Genomic DNA, 18,773 nt, shown 5'->3' on the forward strand with positions numbered 1-18,773 from the left:
TCCAGTGACTTAAGAGACATGTGCAGAAGTTTTAAAGAAATGTAAGGAACTCGAAATATACCCCTGAGGAGAGGTTCAGCAGTTAGCAGGGAGCTGGCAATAAGGTGACAACTAAAAGCACAGACTTGAGCAGAAGCTAATTTCAAAAACTACTGATGCTGAGTAAGTGCCTGTTCAGCTCACACAGAGGCAAGTGGGAGGTCTGACTGACATCAGTGGAAACGTGTGAACATTTAAAACCGTCAGAGTCTTCATAAGTAAACGATCAAACAAGGCCATAACAAGCTGAGGAGATGGGCTTGTGAAACAGAGGGGCCCACACCTGCAAAGCGGCACTCTCTTTTCATTAGTACATCATCTTTTCAGGCTCTGTTCAAGATTCGGGTATAAGCACTCAGTTTTCCCCCAAAATGAAGTTAACCACTTTCTCATTTCAAGAAGCGAATGAAAGACACAGCAACTGAAAGCACTGGTATCTGCATTACATGTCTCAACACTTTCCCGCTTTGTTTATTGGAAAAAGGAGGAGAAAAAAAAAAAAAAAAAAGAAAAAAAAGCAGTTGCCAGCCCAGGTTCCAGAAACGTTAGGCGATTGCTGTTTTGCTTACACAGTATAAGACAATCCTCATCAGGGATGATGCTTTACATAACAACTATCCAGTCACTCACAAGAAGGATGTGACTGCGCGTCAGTAACCCCGAGAGTCTCTCTTCTTCTGACCTTCGGCAGCACCCACCCAAAGCCATTTCCTATGGCCACGGCAGCACCCAGCAGCACCCAGCCCTGCCTGCTCCATCCCCAGGACTCAGGGCCTAAAAGGCAAAGAGCAAAGGGGAAGGAACAAAGCCCTGACGTCAATTACTGGAAAAGGATTAGACCCCACAGCTAAGAGAGAGGAAAGCACCGGCCCCATCGGTCCCAGACGTCCGTGTTAAGGGGGCCCACCCAGGTTTTGCTCTCTAGTGAGAGGAGCACGGCGGAACAGGCCGGTGGGGCAGCGGTGCTCGGCGCGGACACCCGCCTCCGTTGCCGCCGGGTGTGTAACTCCTCCACGTACGTGTGCGGGGAAACCGCGGTCCCGCGCTGGGAAGTGGGAGAGATGCGCCGTGGAACGGGCGAGCCCAACAGCCCGGAACCGCAGCCCGGAGCAGCGGGGTGGAGAGGCACAGGGAAGGGACGGCTCCGGGCGGGCCGGGAAAGCTCCCCGAAAAGTCAGCCGGGGGGCAGAGCGGGGTCCGACGGCGGCCGCTACCGGGATCCTGCCATTCCCGCTGCCGGGGGGGACCGCCGCGGGGGTGCCGGTCTCGGTGGGAGGGCCTGCTCTCGCGGCCGGCCCCAGCGCGTCCCCACCCCCGGCCGCGTCTCACCTCCGTTCGCCGCTCCGCTAGGCCCGCACCATTTCCTGGCTGCCGCCACCGGCCCGCCGGGCGGGGAGGGGGGCGGGACGAAGAGGCTCGAGGGAGCGGGGGCGCCGCCGCCGAGTCACCGACCGCCTGGGGAGCGCAGGGGCAGGCCCGGTCCCCGGCGGGGGTCGAGGCCCGGGGGAGGGGGAGCGGCTCACTGGCGGGAGGCGACGACGGCGGCTCCCCAGGGGTCCCGCCGCTCCATCGCGGGACGGGGCCGGGCTGGCAGCGAGGCGAGGTCGGGGAGGGCCGACGACGTCAGTCTGGGCAGCCCTCGGCCCCTAGCCCAGCTCCGGCCTCCCTCCCTCCGCCCGTCCTGCCGGGCCGCGGCTCCTCCCGCAGCCGGGCACTCGCGCTACCCGGCAGCCCCCGCGCCGCCGCAGCCCCGCCGCCGCTCACGTGACCCGCCGACGGGAGACTCCGCGACCACGTGACCCCGCGAGGCGGGGAGGTGCGCCGCGGCCCCGCCTCCCGCGGCGAGCGTCACGTGGCAGCGCGCGGGACCTGCTCCGCCCCCTGGCGGCAGCGGGCGGGTGTCATGGTCGGCGCGCGGTCGCGGGGTCCCTCCAAGATTCCCCCCCTCGCTTAGAGGCCGTAAAAAACACTTCCCTTTCGCACGCGGTTAAGTATTTGACTTTAAATAGTGCACTCCAGCAAAAAAACAAACTCCCTTTTTTTGTTAGCTGACGTTCCTGGAGCATTTTACGGCATTAATTGATAACTTGGACACGAATCCAGGTAAAACGGGGTGTGAAGTAATCCTCAGTAACCACCTACCCGTACTTCCGAGCACAGGCAGTCTGGCGCCTGTTCCCAGCACACTCCGCCAGGCAGAAGCAGAATTCCTTTTCTCTGCACCATTTTCTCGGAGCCGTGCCCCGCTCCCGAAAGCGGCCCGCTGCCGGCCCTCGCCTCCCACCGCAGCCTTGTCCTCCGGCCGCTCTCGCTCTCCGCCGCAACACGCTGCTTTGGTTTAGGAATTCAGTTTCTCATCTCAGGGGAGCACTGCGTCGTCCGTTTTTCAACTAAAACAGCATCTCAGTCTTCAGAACTCGGAGAGACCCGTGGAAGCACAAGTCAGTTCATGGGAAATCCCACAGCAACAACCCCATCATGCTGGCAGTGTTACCAAAACTTCCAACACTGGCTTTAAAAGAACCTCCAAAAGAGGCTGTTTTTGAAAACAAACAAACAAACAAAACAAACCAAGAAACCCTTACAACTACACTATACAAACATTTTAATTCAAGTTACTAATTCCACATAAGCTGATTATGAAATGTACTGGAACATAGTTCTTCTTTGGGTTCATATTTTAAAGAGTAAATATTATTTCTTTGAAGTATGTGGGTAAAGTGCAACAGAATGGTGAAAAAAAAAAATTCTTTTGCTTAAGTGCAGCAAATTCCAGAAACTGAGTCTTCTAAAAAATACAGTCTCTGCTACTGCAATTGCAGAACCCCTTCATATAAAAATGCTGTAAAAAGACAGAAGAACAGCTTTGGCTGTAGACTTAATCTCAAACAGTTCATAACAGTTCATGATTTTAACTGGCAGTGAAATGTCAAGTTTGTTATGACACTGAAATATGGCCAACACTACAAAAAAACATGATCAAATTGGGGTGGAACCTCAACCTACCTGAAAATTAACTCCACCTATAACTTCCCTACTTTATATGGGTGGGGAAGGTACAGGCAGCTTCTTTGAGAAAGTAACACTGTACTGTAAATAACAAAAGAACAGAAAAATAATAGAAATACCCTGTCTCAAAAGTCAAGCATATTCTGGTATTATGTTTTGTATTATCCCCCTCTTACACATCCCAATTAATAAAATTAGGCAGTGAAGGTCTGCCTTACAGACAACTGCTATCTCAAGCATCTGGATAAAGGCAGAGCTTGGATAAATACAATTTCATTAAGGAAATTCAACCCATGGGCTTAAGGTATGTCAAATCATTTCTTTATGAAACAAATCCATTTCATAGCAGAAGTCCTATTTATTAAAGATATCTCCCTAAAAAAATAAATCCATCAATCCACAAGAGATATCTAATGCAATTTCATTGAGGGCACCCAAAAATCTGTTTCTGACTCTGACAGATGTTCAATTTAATAAAGGTCTGGACTAGAATATCAGGTTGTCTCTCCCTTCTTCTGCTCTCCCATCAGTTCACAGTGTTTCTCCTTGAAATGTGATGCCTTTTCCTGAGGCTGTTTTTCTACTAGACTGCATCAATTGCTTCCCTTCAATTAGCAAGGGCAGCTTTACTTGTAATTGGAAGGATTAAAATTGAGGCTGTTCAGAGATACACAGGTCTCATGTAACTGCTTAATAAATATAATAATTTCTAGTAAGTGGTTTTTTGGTTTTGGGGGTTTTTTTGTTTGCTTGTTTTTTTAAAGTAATGGTCTTTTGTACTTAACTTAGAGCTTTGGAAGACAGTAATTAAAAGAAATACCTTTCCGTTGGAAAAAGTTTGAACCAAAGCATCCACTAAGAAATCAGGATGTGATCTAGTGAAAGGTGAACTGGCAAGGCTCTTGACAGGCTGTTGGGCTTTACTCTGTAAAATAAGAATATGTATAGACAAATTAAACAGAAAGGGCAATTAAAAAAACCTAAATACTGTATTTGAAATTAAACATTTAAAAAAAAATGTGAGTACGAAGGGACTTATGATTGGTCTCTGGCTTCAGCAGCAGTTGACAGTATCAGATACCCAGAAGCAGCAATAAGCCAGCTCTTTGAACCTCCACTCATGAGCCAACAGCACACCAGAAGTTAAATTAAGGTCTTAATATCAACTGCAATTCCATTGCTTTACCCTAGCTCCTGCTGACAGAACCAAACATATACAGGCATTTCCTTTTATCTTTGTGAATGGACCCAATTTATCTGACTGTAGACACCAAATGTAAACAGATTTATGAAGAGACCAACCCTCTGAATTTAATGATTAGCTTTAGTACTTAGTTGTCCAACAACCTTAAACTTTTCTTCCCTATCAAGTTTTCTCTACCAAGAAAAAAGTAATATACTTGTGTGAAGCAGTGCACTTCTGACAAAACCATCTACACACAACACCAGCAGCATTAAAGAAACGACCGTACAACATGGTCTTAAAAGGACAGCAGAGGTAGTGGGGCCTTGATCCCTATCCTCTCCTTTCTCAACGACCGCCTGCTCCTCAGTCCTCCTTCATGTCCACACTGCTGCCGCCCAGCTCAGCACCAACCAAACTACAGCCTGTATGCGTCACAGCACAGGACCTCCACCCAGGTGGGCTCTGCACCCCTCTTCCAGCAGTCCCCACACAATGAAGAGGTCACCGGCATCAGGCTTACCACCATACCCGCTTCGTTTTTCACGCACGCTTGCTGGAACCGTTGAGACAGCCTAAACCCTGCGCTACGAGGAGTCCCATATTCCAAAAGGCTTACACGCACACTTAACTATTACTATAACTCTTACATTTGGATTTGCAGTAGGCATGAATTTAGCAACTACTGTTTAATAATTTATTAACCTTTCCCATTAAATAGTACATTCACTCAAGAAGACTTAAACAATTTTCTGGTAATTTTATTTACAGTCTGCAGAGTGTTCTGTTAAACACAGTAATGATTACAGACTAAAACACACAACATACATATTTTCAAACATTTAAATAAGCACAGTTTATTCAAAAGTAATTCTACACCCTACTTTTTCCATAAAAATATAAAAAATAGTTTAGTTACTATGTTTTACCTAAACCAAGATATTTAAGAATTCTTCCACATGTAATGCCCCCTCCCCAAGAAAGGGCACTCCACCGATAAGAAATTTAGGAGACTGCATCACAAATTAAAATACTAATGCCAACTGCTTCAATCCACCAAAAGAACAAATGACTTTCGGTTTGCCACCAGCAATAATTGTTCTGCAGTATGTTTGGATTTTGCTTTTGTTGTTTTTTTTTTTTTTTTTTCACTAACTTGTTTTTCCCATGCCAGATTTTCACAGGCACGTACACATTATTACATAAAAATAATGGACTGATTGAACTGCAGACTATAGTGCCAGTCACCATGTGCCCAACAACACGGATTGGTAATCTTGCATTACACAACAATTTTTTGCAAAAATATCAAAGGGAAACACTTTGGGACCTCTATTTAAAGGCAAGTCCTTTTCTTATTGAGCATCCAGTGAAAATAGCCTTTCCTATCTCCTTGAAAATAGTGCCTATTTTTGTTTGTTACTACTATTTCTCTGGTTTTACTGACCATATTCTGTATGGAAAGCTAATGGAGTTCTGAAAAGCACCTACTCAAGCCCTTCTCTCACTAGGGTACATTTAATTTACAAAAAAAGGCACAAAGATGAAACTCCTAAGCAGTATCAGCCATAATTCTTCCCCTGTGGACTGCTCCTCTTTCTTACATAGACACTGCTGCAAGAGACACTCCGTGTCTCAGAAAATACTACAAATACATGAGCTAAGGAAACAGGCAAGTTGAAAAGACTGAAGCCTCTGTACAGTACAAGTAGTATATTTATCATTAACAAATGAACACTATTTAAAGTTTTATGTTGCAGTTAAGACTTGACCTGGAAGCATCAGGAAAAGCCATCAGAAAAAAAGCTCAGCAGCATAATACATTTGTTAAGTGAGATGGAAGGCCCTCTGTGTGCAACATTGTGCATTCAGTTTCAACAATGACAGTGCTCTACAGCCAGCAGTGTAAAACTTTTGCTTCTAATAGTTTAGAGGATTTTCTACATGTAAGTGAAGCTGTCATAAACAGAGTAGTAGCATATGATGCACAGCATGATCTGCAATAAAAAGCTTTTGCTTTCCAGCATGTAAACATCCAGGTTACTGGACCTTAGCTCATATAAACAAATCTGATGATAGATTTTTTTGAACTAAAAAAGTAAAATTTTCCTTAAAACCACAAAAATACTTTTTCAGTAAGTCTCACGTGCCATTTAATACCTTTCACATCCTACGAACAACAAACTTAGAAAGTTTTAGCAGTAGAAATGTTGACCAGTTAAACTGTTTGGCAACCATATGCTCAAAACATCTTTGAAGAGTGTTATCATTCGCTAAACAACAGTTCTAGACTGTACCACGCTATTTCTTCTTCTTTTTCTTTGGTGGCTCATCATCAGAACTACTGTCTGTGCTGCTGCTGCTACTGCTGGAGGAACTAGAATCTGATTCGAACTCTGAAGAAGAGGAAGTACTACTTGAGGATGCAGAAGATGAGGAAGTAGAAGAACTCTCATCACTGTCACTATCATCATCAGAAGAAGAGGTAGAAGAATCTTCACTGTCAGATGAGGAATCACTAGCTGAACTGGCACTGCTACTGCTGCTGGAACTGGTCACACTTTTAGATCTGAAATCAAACAAATACACAGATGAGAACAGACCTGCCAGAGACAGTATTCATTACACAGTGTTCTTTATACTGTGTTGTAATCCAAAGATCAATTACTTGGTCTGAAAGTTTCCAGGCCTGACAATCTAAGACAAATTCCCATGTCCTGTCACCCCCTCCGCCCCTTTCCAATTCTGAATGAATGCATTGTGGCCATTTGAGTAACGGCAGAGTGACACCATGTACATGAAGCAAGCCAAAACAGGACTAAAGAAAAAGGTTAAGTTTGAAAGCTGGCAAGGATCTTGTTCATAGTAAATCACAAATGTCTTTACTGACTTGGCTAAATAGAAGAACAAGGCTGCAGGAGAAGTATGAATGTCCTACACTACTAAAGCCTCAGGGAAAAATTAACAAAGATCAGTTCCCTAGCACACCACTGTAATAAGGAGTGAAATTTTGGCAATGTAAATGTCGGTGGAAGTTTCATCAGTGATTTCACAAATGTTAGAATTGTACTCAATGGAAACTGTTCTTCGATTACTCCTGGCAAAAGAACCCAAATTACCTGCCACTACAAGATGCTTATGTTTTCAGGGTGGAAGAGACAGGGTGGAAACAGTCCAAGACAAAGACAGAACTATGAACAGAGCAAAGTGGATTTCTGTATCCTCTGCAATTTATTTTTTTTTATTTTTACCTTTACTCATGATCAAGGTCTCTGATTAAGGCAATACAAATTCCAAGAAAGTACAATTACGTTCTCCCATAGATCCTTCTCCAAACAAAATGTAAAGGTATTAATTCACACCGCTTCCCATCAAGTCAACCAACAGCATACAAAAGTGTTAGATATAATAATGCAGAATCTTCTTTCCACCAGAAAATTAATGTAGTAGTCAGAGGGTTTGGTTAAATACAACAACTCGGGAAATGCCTGTGTTAAGGCTATTACAGAAAAAGTAATGTTTTTTCATCGTTATCAGCTGTGGGTCATGTCAGCTGACAAATCTGGATGCATATGTTAAGCTGAAGTTTTTATAATGCATCTGTAAATCTGTTATCTCTGCGCATGGAGACACAATGGCTATTTATTAAAGATAAAGATCCATAAGGACTGGTTAAATACAGGCTTATTGTTGGTGAAAAACTAGTCTTAAGATGAGGAAAACAAAAAAAATGGGACCAGTAGTTCAAATCTAAACAGTTTCATTAGATGTGCAGACCCATTTATATGGACCAGAATCAGTCAGAGGATCCCTTGAATGATAACCTTGACTGAACTTTCTCTTCCTAATCACCTTTCACAGAATCCATAGAAGCAGTCCATGGTCCTCCAATATTTAGGTTATAACCTGAAATCAACTCACAGAAACATCAGGATGTAACACTTAACACTGCTTCTCCTAGAGCAAAGCAATAGCTAGATCTATGAGAGAAGAAACAAGCAGATACTTGTTTTCAGGTGATGCAACATGTGGCCTGTTGGTAGTTACAGATGGAGGATGGAGATGGAAGCAAGTATAATTCACTACTTCACCTTGTCCTAATTAGGTAATGTGACAACCCAGATGCTATAGATTGGTAGATCCAAGATTTTTGGTTCTACTACACCACTGTAAAAGTAGAAAATTTCTCCAGCAGACAAGCATTCATTCTCCTCCAAACAAGTTCACAAATGTTAGTATCTTGTATGATTCCGTGCACCAATCGTGGAACAACTGCTGCATTTTGTAACACATGCTATCACACCTCTCAGACTTTTTGCCTTTTCTAATTCTATTGCAATCGTTGAACAACCCCAGGTAATTTTAAACATGCTACTTAAATCAAATCTACAGTTTTGGGCACAATCACAGCTGGATGCCTGAAGAAACAAGTGATTTAAGACATATTTACCCTTTAGACAGGTAGATATATATGTGATCTGAACATGAAGTGGTCTTTCAATTAATAACCAAAGTATGCCGTATGGGAACGTTGAAGGCAACATGCACCCAGAAGACAGCTCTGTGTCACCTGAGGTCACAAGATTGTACAACAGCTGTTTTACCTGTTCCTGTTTTTCTGGTTAAGCCTGTAACCTACTGTTTAGAGCAAAACAAACATACACTAAGTAAAAGGTTAGTGCTTACTACTGCCAGAACCCTGACTTTTGCATTTTTTTTTTTAATCTGGAACATGAATATTCAATGGTAACACTTTGCTGAATTTTCCGCATTTAATTCCTCCTGTATTGTAAGAAAAACAGAAATAGCAAACGATCTGGAAAGGAATTGATATTGATGGATTCAGTGCTTGCATAAAAACAGGATAACAATTCAAACCTAGAAGAGTTTTAAAATTTTAAGGAAAGAGTGACCAAGACACCCCCCCCCCCCCATAGATCCTTTTGCTCTTTTCACTTCTGCATTGGTTTAGAGCTCAAATACTCTGAAAATCATTATGCCAAGTAGAAGAGTGCAGCATATGAGAAAGCTGAGGCAGGAAGAGGTCTGAACTACATTGTTTAGAAATCAGTTAATTTATGGTCTCACTAGTCCTAAATAACTCCAACAATAAATGGACACTACTGAGAAAGGAGCCTTTGATAAAATATATTCTGATAGTAGAACTAAGACACTCACCAAGAAGCATTCCAATAAAGCCACATTCCACATGACAGCCTAAAAATAAAGATGTGTTTTAAAAGCTGCTGTGGCTTATTTAATGACTGCCACACAAAGCAAAAGGCCTAGTCTTTAAAAATCTTCCAAAAATGTTTCTAGAACTAGATTTAGAGACAGAGGACAGTCAACTAAATGCAAAGAGATGAGTCTATTACTGTACAGACATCCTCTGTAAGTAAAACTCGTAACATGATTAGCAGGAGTATTACAGCCAGGGTTCTAGCTGTTCCTGAAAGGGTTTTGCTATTAAAGACAGAAGCGAATTCCCAAGCAAACGTTACTGCAAAGTGAAGTAGAAGTAACGTTAAAAGAGAAAGAGTTCGTGGCTCAGCTTAGTACTTAAGAGGAGACATTTATTTCCTGGATTTTGTTTTGGTCTGGGATTGGGGTTTTTTTAATTTGGTTTTGGGGTTGGGTTGGGTTTTGGGGGTTTTTTGGGGGGGTGGGGTTTGGGGTTTTTTTTTTTTTTAGGTACTTTATTTCATGCTCTAGGTAGAACTTCAGAGAGAGACAGGTGCTACAAGAAGGGAATGAAAACAACAAAAGGAAGAGCAAGATGGGTAGGTGGAGTGATTACAGACTAGAAAACAGTATGCCACTCTTGCACAATTGTTTAAAATGCACTTGATGAACTTTTGAGGCAGAAATAGAAAGATTTTTATTATTAAAGCAAGATCATGTAGAGATAGGACAATCAGTAGGGACAAAAACAGAGGATAAAATTTAGAGATTTTGGACAGGGAGGAGTAAAAATTCTCCCAATGTCTGGTCATGCAACTGCCTGTAACAGGCTAAAAGCAGTAAAATCAAAACTGTATTTGCAATGTTGACTTTCCACACACATGCCTTCCACATTGCCTGCCACAATACCCAGCGCAAGATCACACACTGAAACAGCTGCACAATTTGTCATTGTTTCCCACATACCTTTTTTTCTTGGTCTTCCTTTCTGCAGTACTTTCTCCAGTGCTAATTAAAGGGGGAAAAACAATTGCTTTGATTAATGCAGTAGGAAAATTAAATAAATAGCAGCACAGTAGAGCTGAGTTTAATATTAGAAAGCTGATATCCCACTGGCAGAGTGCTGCACCGCCCGAAGTTCATTTGGCATCTATTTTCAGTAACTATTCAAACCAGAAAAACAACAATACCTACAAATCAAGAAAGAAAAAAAAGCAGCAATCCACCTCTCATTTTCTGTGTTAATTACGTTTTACTCTTCATATTATACAGACTACAGCATTTTGTGATAGGAAAAGCATAGGAAAAAAGGATACAAAAAAGTTCTCTATAACCATATTTAGCAATAACTGAATTCATTGAAACAAAGGATAAAATACTGAATTAGTCTGTAGCTTTCACCATGTATTTCTTTCAAGTACAAAAAGACACAGAATAATCTATACTGATGCTTTCCAGCTATTTGTCTTTCAGATTCCCATGCATTCATATGCTCACAGGAAGTTTGAGTGTTAAATGACATAAAAGAAAGTTTCTTTTAACAAAACACTAAAAGGTTTGTGTTCTTTTTAAACCAGTCTTTGCTTCTGGATTATTTTTTAAAGAAAATAAAATTCTTTCAGTCAAACATACCAGTCACCTGCTCTTCTCAATCAGCTGTAGATATATAGCACATAATTCAACCTGGAATGTACATGTGTGGTTAAGTAGTCCCTCATCATATATATCAGTGGCATGTTAAGCATGTTGTAAATATAAGTTGCACATTCTTTCATGAACCAGGATACTTTTTCCTCAACTGAAACCTAGTATTGGAAACCATCTTAAACACACAGAAATAAAGTAAAAACTGCAAATATATTTCATCTAGCAATTAGGCAGCAGTATGTGTTGATAAGGACTCCAGAAAAGGGTGGAAAGAAGAAAGTGTTAAGTGTAAACTATACTGTATTTCAATACAAGTACTCAGTGCCATTTATATGCCAGAAAAATTAGATTTTTCAATTTTTTATTTTCATACGTATGGTATGAAAATGTTATAATTGCACACACTCCCCACAATCTTCTGTGGGCAAGAGGAAGATTCATTGATCTTCAAATTTCAAACCAAATTATGATCCCTCCTGTACTACTGAATGTTGTTAATATTCAGATTATTAAGGCCTTATACCCTTACCATAGGTAACCAAGTGTTTGACGGGTAAGAGAAGTCACTGTGAGTAAACAGAATTAAATCCCAAATCACCTTTCCGAAGGCGGGACCTAATTCAGCATGTGAGTAACCCCGGCCGCTGCAGCACGGGTCTGTGCCTCCCTCTAGCGTTTAACGTATGGGTAAGTACAGGAGTTCACTGCTCCATGGAACCACACAACTGCGAGGGGTCAGGCCCCTGAGGATCAAACAAATCTTTTTAATGACACTTGGTCGTCTTCCCTGTGGCACCACACTGTCTTCAGAACTACAAATAAGACTCAAGCATCCTGGCTTTGGTTCAATTCAGTAACATCAGTAAGGAATAAGCATTTTCCCACCTTTCCTCCCCTCCCAACTCCTACTCTAGGACGAGCAAGCCATGGGCTTCACTGACACCAGTCAGCAAAACCTCCATAATGTCTATCAGAATCGTGGAGTCAACGATGGGCAAATAGAAGGAACCTGGAACAACTGCTGAAAAGTTAATGCTGAAAAGCCTTGTATATGGTTGTCAAAAAGCAAATATTAATCTTATTAGACTATGTTTGCCTTCTGGTTAATGATTCATTATTAGATCTTTAAAGATGATGCTACAAATACTCTGCAGCAGACCTGCAGGAGACCCAACTTCTCTGCAGACAAGAAAACCTTCCAAAGCAAGCTATGCAAAAAGTAAAAGTGTGACCTAAGAAATTGTTCTTTCCATGAAGAATAAGCTTCATCCTTGAAAATGTAACACTGGCACCTAAGGAACTGGGTGCCTCATGGCACTTAAGGAGCTTCAGAGAGCTTATCATTACATAACCGCTATGAATCCAGCCCAATTTAATCAGGATTAAAACCTGTTCCCATCTAAGGATTACTTAGTCTCCCTTTTATGAGATGACTTTTCACACCATATACCCCTCACACTGTCGACTGTTAGACTTCCAGCTCAAAAAACTCCATTCATGACAGACACTCAACAGTCCTGTAACTCCTCTACAAAATTATCCCATACACAGACTCAAGCACAATGGCTAGGCAACAAGCAATTTCACCCTTAATTCACTATCCACCAGTGTTAACCTGCAGAACTCAATAGAAATAGGGCAGAAAAGGAACAAGGGAATAGTCTGACTCAAACTCAATATTTCTCCTAAAAATCTTAACTCTCTGAAGAACTCTTCCAAACTCTGTCTCCAAAGGGAGTAAATTTTAGAGCCCAGGCACTCCTGATTTCTTATGTACAATACTAGGGGATTACCATTGCTTCAGAATTACTCACTGGATCAAAATTAATTTCAGAAAATCAAACATTTTATGTCACTCAACACAAGCTAATGGGCTTCCGCTTCAGTCAGTGTTTCAGCACTCTGATTCATACTGCTGCCACAGTTGAAACAACTGACAAAGTCAAATTAGACCTCTCTGCCAGAGGCTGCCACCCATTTTCTTCCCCCATCAAGGTAACAGAGCAAAAGGTGTGAACACTCTTCCATAACTCACATCCTGGCAGCACTAATGACCTACAGCCAACATACTGAGTTGCAAGTGGCAACAACAGAGGGTATCTTTCCAAATTCCTCAAAAATTTTAGCGGCAACAGCTATAAATGATACTGTCCCTCAGTAGGGCTGAGGCAAGGACTCTTCAGGTACCATAACTAAATTTGAGTTGCAATGGTGGAACGGAGACCCTCATACATAGGAATTTAATGGAAAACTACTGTGCTATGTTATTTTTCTCTTTGTCATATGGAGTTGCTGGTTAAAACAATTATTAAGGTCTACTCACAGAACAAAGTGGAAAGGAAGTCACATTACACAAAGGCAGAGTTTTACTTTGATTTTTCTGTTTAGCTGCAGGTATCTTTCGCTTTCTCAGATGTCAAAAAGGGAAATAATTCAGCAATTCAGTGATGTTTTTACTTTACACTTGAGAGTTAAAAACACCTGATAATCCAACTGTCATTCACCTGTTTAACCATTACAGCTCATAATAAGCAATATACAGGAGCTGTGCTGGCACAAATCCACTGTCAGGTCATATCCAGAAGACCAGGTTTTAACCACACAGTCTAACAGCAAACCTAAACAGAAGTGAAAGAATTGCTTCTTTGTTATAAATACATTTACAGTATTCACACCAACCTGCTTGTACTAGCACATAAACATATGAAACCAAGTTACCAAGGGATTCAGGAAACACTATTCCATTACAAAGGCGGCTCCAACTATTTTAACTTTAGCTTAGTGCACTTTTTTTGTTTCAGATAGGCCAAAAAGGTTTTAAGGGTATTTCAGACGAGCAGGTGTTAACAAACAACATTTTAATTTTGTGGGACCTGAGTGTACATATTCCAGGTAACAAACAAAATGATTCTAATATTAAGCAAGCATCACACAGCCTGGAAGAAAAGATAACAGCAAATGGCCTAGGACACCACCTCTCACCCGCATACAAAATTACCTTTTCATTAATAAACTAGGCGTTTTCATTCTGCCAATCTTACCTTTGTTGCAGTAATAGTTGCTTTTCTTTTTCTTTAAGAATTTTCGCTAATTGAGCTGTCCTCGAAGGTCTATGCAGGTATTTTCTCTTCCCTGTACATTCATACGTCCAATGTCCAAACTCTAAACATTTCTGACATCTTACATGCTGCTTGTTTGCCTCCCTATAAAAATGCAGAATTGCTTAAGTGACTGATTCCAAGTCTGTTCTACCTATTGAAAAAAACATTTGTTTGTTTTTAATCATACAGATTCTTAACAGCACATGTAGTTCTGATTAAACCAGACTGACATCCATGGGTGCTTTAGCTATTATACATCTTAAATCAGGACAAGAACAGTAACAGAATTTAGGCAAACCCATTTTCATTTATTAAAACATTCTCATACCAACTATTTATGAAAGAGAGCAAAGAGACTTTTCCTCTAATCCAGAGCTTCAGCTTAAGTCACCTTCTGCTAAAGTAGCAAACACTGAACTACAGACACCAACTGTCAACACACTTATGAACTGCATCTGAATTTCACTTTTAGTTTTATACTAGCTGCTGGTTAGCCTACCTCGCAGTCCTCCCCCTCTCAAGATTCTGTAATTTCCCATCCACTTCAGATACTGTAAACAACTTAAGCATTTTGAAAAATGCTGCTAGGACCATTCTCTGTCAGTGAAGAAAGATTAATCCTATCACCAAAATCGCATTTTGATCAACCTAATTGGCACAGCTTTTAGCATTATAGGATATAATTGTGCAACAGTTACTGGGAATGATTACGCTGCACACAATTTGTTACTATCCAATAGCTGCACATGGTTCTAGCTTGCTTCAGATAAGTAATTGAAATTACGTTTTGGAACACTGCTAGCAAAAAGCAGCTGCATTTTCCAACTCTAGAATTTAACACAAGTACCAAACTGCCAAATTCTCACAGACAGCCTTGGATTCTGTCGTGGTTTAATCGCAGCCAGCAACTAAGCACCACACAGCTACTCGTTCACTCCCCCCACCAGTGGGATGGAGGAGAGAATCAGAAGGGTGAAAGTAAGAAAACTCGTGGATTGAGGTAAAGACAGTTCAATAGGTAAAGCAAAAGCTGTGCACACAAGTGAAGCAAAACAAAGAATTCATTCACCACTCCCCATGGGCAGGCAGGTGTTCAGCCATCTCCAGGAAAGCAGGGCTCCATCACGCCCAACGGTGACTTGGGAATACAAATGCCATCACTTCGAACGTGTCCCCCCATTCCTTCTTCTTCCTCCAGCTTTATATGCTGAGCATGACACTGTATGATACGGAATACCCCTTTGCCAGCCCGGGTCAGCTGTCCCCACCATGTCCCCTCCCAGCTTCCCATGCCCACTGGTCCTCTCATTGGCAGGCCAGCATGGGAAGCTGAAAAGTCTTTGACTGCTCAGAAACAACTGAAAACATCAGTGTGTTATCAACATCAAACGTGTTATCATCCCAAATCCAAAACATAGCCACATACTAGCCTCTGCAAAGAAAATTAACTCTATCCCAGCCAAAACCAGGACAGATTCTGAGCAAGTAAAACAGAGATGATCTTAGTTGTAGCTTATTTGAATTTACCAGGATTCATTAAAATCTGGCAGAAGGTTTATCATAAGAACAATCATATTCTTGCTTACTTTGTGCAATGTAAACCAAGCAAGACTTCACTTACTACTCTAACATCCAAATATCTGAAGTATTTAGTGAGCATTTTACATCCACATCTCAGTTTTCACTCTGTGGTAAAATCCTTTGATCATTTTCAGAAGCCAGTTAAAGGAGAAAACTCATATGTTCATATTCTAGCTCTTACTCCACTAATCTGAAGCTCTGCAAAAGCTGTTTTGCTATCTTCTCACAGACACACTCCTCCCTTACAAATAAGGAAACACATACAGCAGTTGAGTGACTCACTCAAAGTCAGAATCACAAATTAGTTTTAGAGTCAGGACTAAAATCAGAACTTTGTAGCTCCTGTACAGCTTACTGCAACTGCTGTAACTTATTTCTACATTGTATCATTTTTTACAAACACCAAGGTACAAGTTTTTCAAGGCAAACCCATCTAAACTATCTGAAGTTAATAGCCCTGGCTTAACTAGGAGAAGGCAGCTCCTAGATTGTTCATTTAGTATTTAGAGAGCATAAAGTGACAGACCAGTAGTGAACATTTTGCTTTCAAAAGGAGAGTTGATTTTTCAAGGCAAGATGTGAATTGCTTCTCTTTCAACTCTAGCTATCATGTTTTGTGACAGTTCTACTGTATCTTGAAGGGAATCTTGTTCTGAATATCCATCACATTTTCAATGCAAAACGTTTGGCTTCATAGTCTAGCCTTAGCAATATTGATCTAAATCAGCACTAGAAGACTAATTAAACTTGCAACCTACACTGCACAATTAACTCAGACTTGAACAGGAAGTGGTACATCTAGTAATGCACAAAAAAAAACCCCAACAATACCCTCTGCTTTGTCTTGCCTTGGATTTCTGGCTCTGCCACAAGAGTTACATATAAGCAGAATGAGGATACTCCCTCTTCTTCATCAACATACAAAACCAAAAAAGTGAATGTTTTTCTGCCCCACACTAGCCCAGACCTGTCTCCACTGGAACAGAATGGAAGTTTAAAGCAACAATAATGTAACTCAGCATTTCCAGGGCTTTAGGACTACTCACATGACCAGGGCAGGCTATTCTATGCAAGCTAAAAAGATATGGATCAAGCCCTAAAAGCAACATAAGTAATTACCAGGAAAACAGATCAGAATAGCACAACAACTACAGATCTATAAATACCATATCAGCACTAACAAGTTTTAACACTAATGAAAAGCACGAGACTGAAGTAAACTTTTAACAGGGGTCAATGACCACAATGTAGAAGCAAAGGCTGGCAGATGTACAATTCAGCACATACCCATCAACCACAGAGGGATATAACGAGAAATGTAAGAAATCATTCCTTGACTCATGTAAAAGAGCAACTTAGAAGAACAAATATTCCATAAGGACTTTGAAATTCCAAGTTATTTTCCATTGGAAAAGAGAAAAAAAATATACTAAACAATAAAATAGAGAAGAGAATGCAGAAGTCATCCATATTCTCTTAGGAGAACTCTTAGGACCAGGCAAAAAAACCCCAAAACACACTCCAAAAGTTGAAACACAGGAAATACAATATTCTCAGGAAATAAAAAAGCAAACAACTCTAAACTATAAACAAATGAAAAGCCAGCACAAGTAAGATGTGAGAATGGAACATAGGCATTTGCTGTACTTAATGTAAACAAGAAAAATGTTGGCTTTGCCTCATTTCAGTTTTGCAATCAGATCCCTTTGGTATTGAGGGAATTACTTGAATGCAATATCCAGATCTGAGTAAAGGTCACCTTTTTTTTTGCCTCTCTTTTACAGTTCTGTAAACATATCATAACATGGACCTAGAACTTATTTTTTCTTAATCTGACTGAAAGTCTATGACAAAGACCAGTAAATGCCTGCATCACAAGATCTTACACACTTCACTGAAAACTATGGCATGCCACCACCTGTAAGGGAGCCTTCTCCCAAAAGGCTGCTAACTAGTGTTAACAACAAAAGCGAAAGTTTGAAGACTTCCTCTCCTTTTCCACAATCCTGCTTCCATTCTCATCATTTCACCGCAAGGACGTCACTAACGGCGTCACCCCAGACGTATTTCGGAGCGGTTTCCTTACCGACGAACAGCACTCTACCTCGGATGCAGAGCACCTGCGAGGAGGGGGCCCTTTGCCCCCAGAACGCCCTCGGACCAGGGCCCCCACTCGCGGGGAACACCCCTGGCCCTGCCCCGGCCCCGCTCCTCCGGGGCCCGCAGCCGCCCCTCCGCAGCCCCCTCCCCACAAGCGGCTGCCTCAGAGTGCTGCCCGACGGGCCTTCCCTCGCTTCGGATCGCCTATGGAACCCCTCTGTTCCGCCGCGGCGCCTCTCCCGCCCTGCCCCGCCCCGGCCGCCGCCGCACTCACGCCTGTCTCCGAGCTATGAGGCGGTGCATGGGAGTCGCCATCTTAGCGGCTCGGCCGGGAAGTGAGGCGTAGGCCGCGCTGCATGCCGGGTCATGTCGTCCGCCGCCGCCTCCCATTGGGGGAAGGAGCGGCCGCCACAGAGAGTAAATCCTCCTGCGGCTAGGAGGGACGCGCTGGGGCGACTGCACTTTCCCCTTCGTCTCGCCTCCTCCCGCGCTGTCATGGCACCGCGGGGCGGGAGGGCGCAGGGTCGCGCTGCAGGGCCTCTCACGGCCCCCGGACGGTCGGCGCAGGGTGGCCCGCGGTCCCTGTCGCCTCACCCCTGTGCTTTCCACCTCGCCCAGCCAGGCTCCCCGCTGTCCCCTCTGTTTGCCCCGTAGCGCTCTGTCGCCATGTCGCGGTTTCCTCAGGGTTCTCAGCCAGCAGCGGCCCGGCCCCTCGCCTCAGCCTCTTCGCGGTCAACCGCGGGTTCCTGTCCTGTCAGTGCCTAACCGCTGCTTCTCCCTCTCATCAGTCAAAGTCTTACGAGAGCCTGCCTCTCGCTTAAAAATTTAAGAGTTTTTCTCCGAAGGGATATGTTTTAAACACCCGAAGCCAGCAGCGGAACGGCCTGTGACTGAGACAACCCGTCCCTGGCAGTGGCTGGGGGAAGCCAACT

General features: G+C 42.6%; 1 protein-coding gene across 4 annotated transcripts; it reads right to left on the reverse strand.

Annotated features, from left to right (window-relative positions):
• Window positions 1-6,532: 6,532 nt before the first annotated feature.
• ZCCHC10 (zinc finger CCHC-type containing 10) lies at window positions 6,533-18,175 on the reverse strand (the record flags this gene model as incomplete). 4 transcript variants are annotated; one of them, XM_082005993.1, is made up of 4 exons in its annotated part: window positions 6,533-6,800; window positions 10,379-10,420; window positions 14,101-14,262; window positions 18,116-18,175. In XM_082005993.1, 4 exons carry the CDS (start codon window positions 18,154-18,156, stop codon window positions 6,533-6,535), a joined length of 513 nt encoding a protein of 170 aa, XP_081862119.1. The 4 variants fall into 4 exon arrangements, with proteins under 4 accessions (XP_081862119.1, XP_081862117.1, XP_081862116.1 ...); XM_082005991.1 differs by lacking the exon at window positions 14,101-14,262 and having other exon boundaries at window positions 18,116-18,156; XM_082005990.1 differs by lacking the exon at window positions 10,379-10,420 and having other exon boundaries at window positions 18,116-18,156.
• Between the last annotated feature and the right edge of the window lie 598 nt (window positions 18,176-18,773).

This window comes from Phaethon aethereus (genome assembly GCF_964289735.1).
Source record: "Phaethon aethereus genome assembly, chromosome: 14".
Classification (NCBI taxonomy): domain Eukaryota; kingdom Metazoa; phylum Chordata; class Aves; order Phaethontiformes; family Phaethontidae; genus Phaethon; species Phaethon aethereus.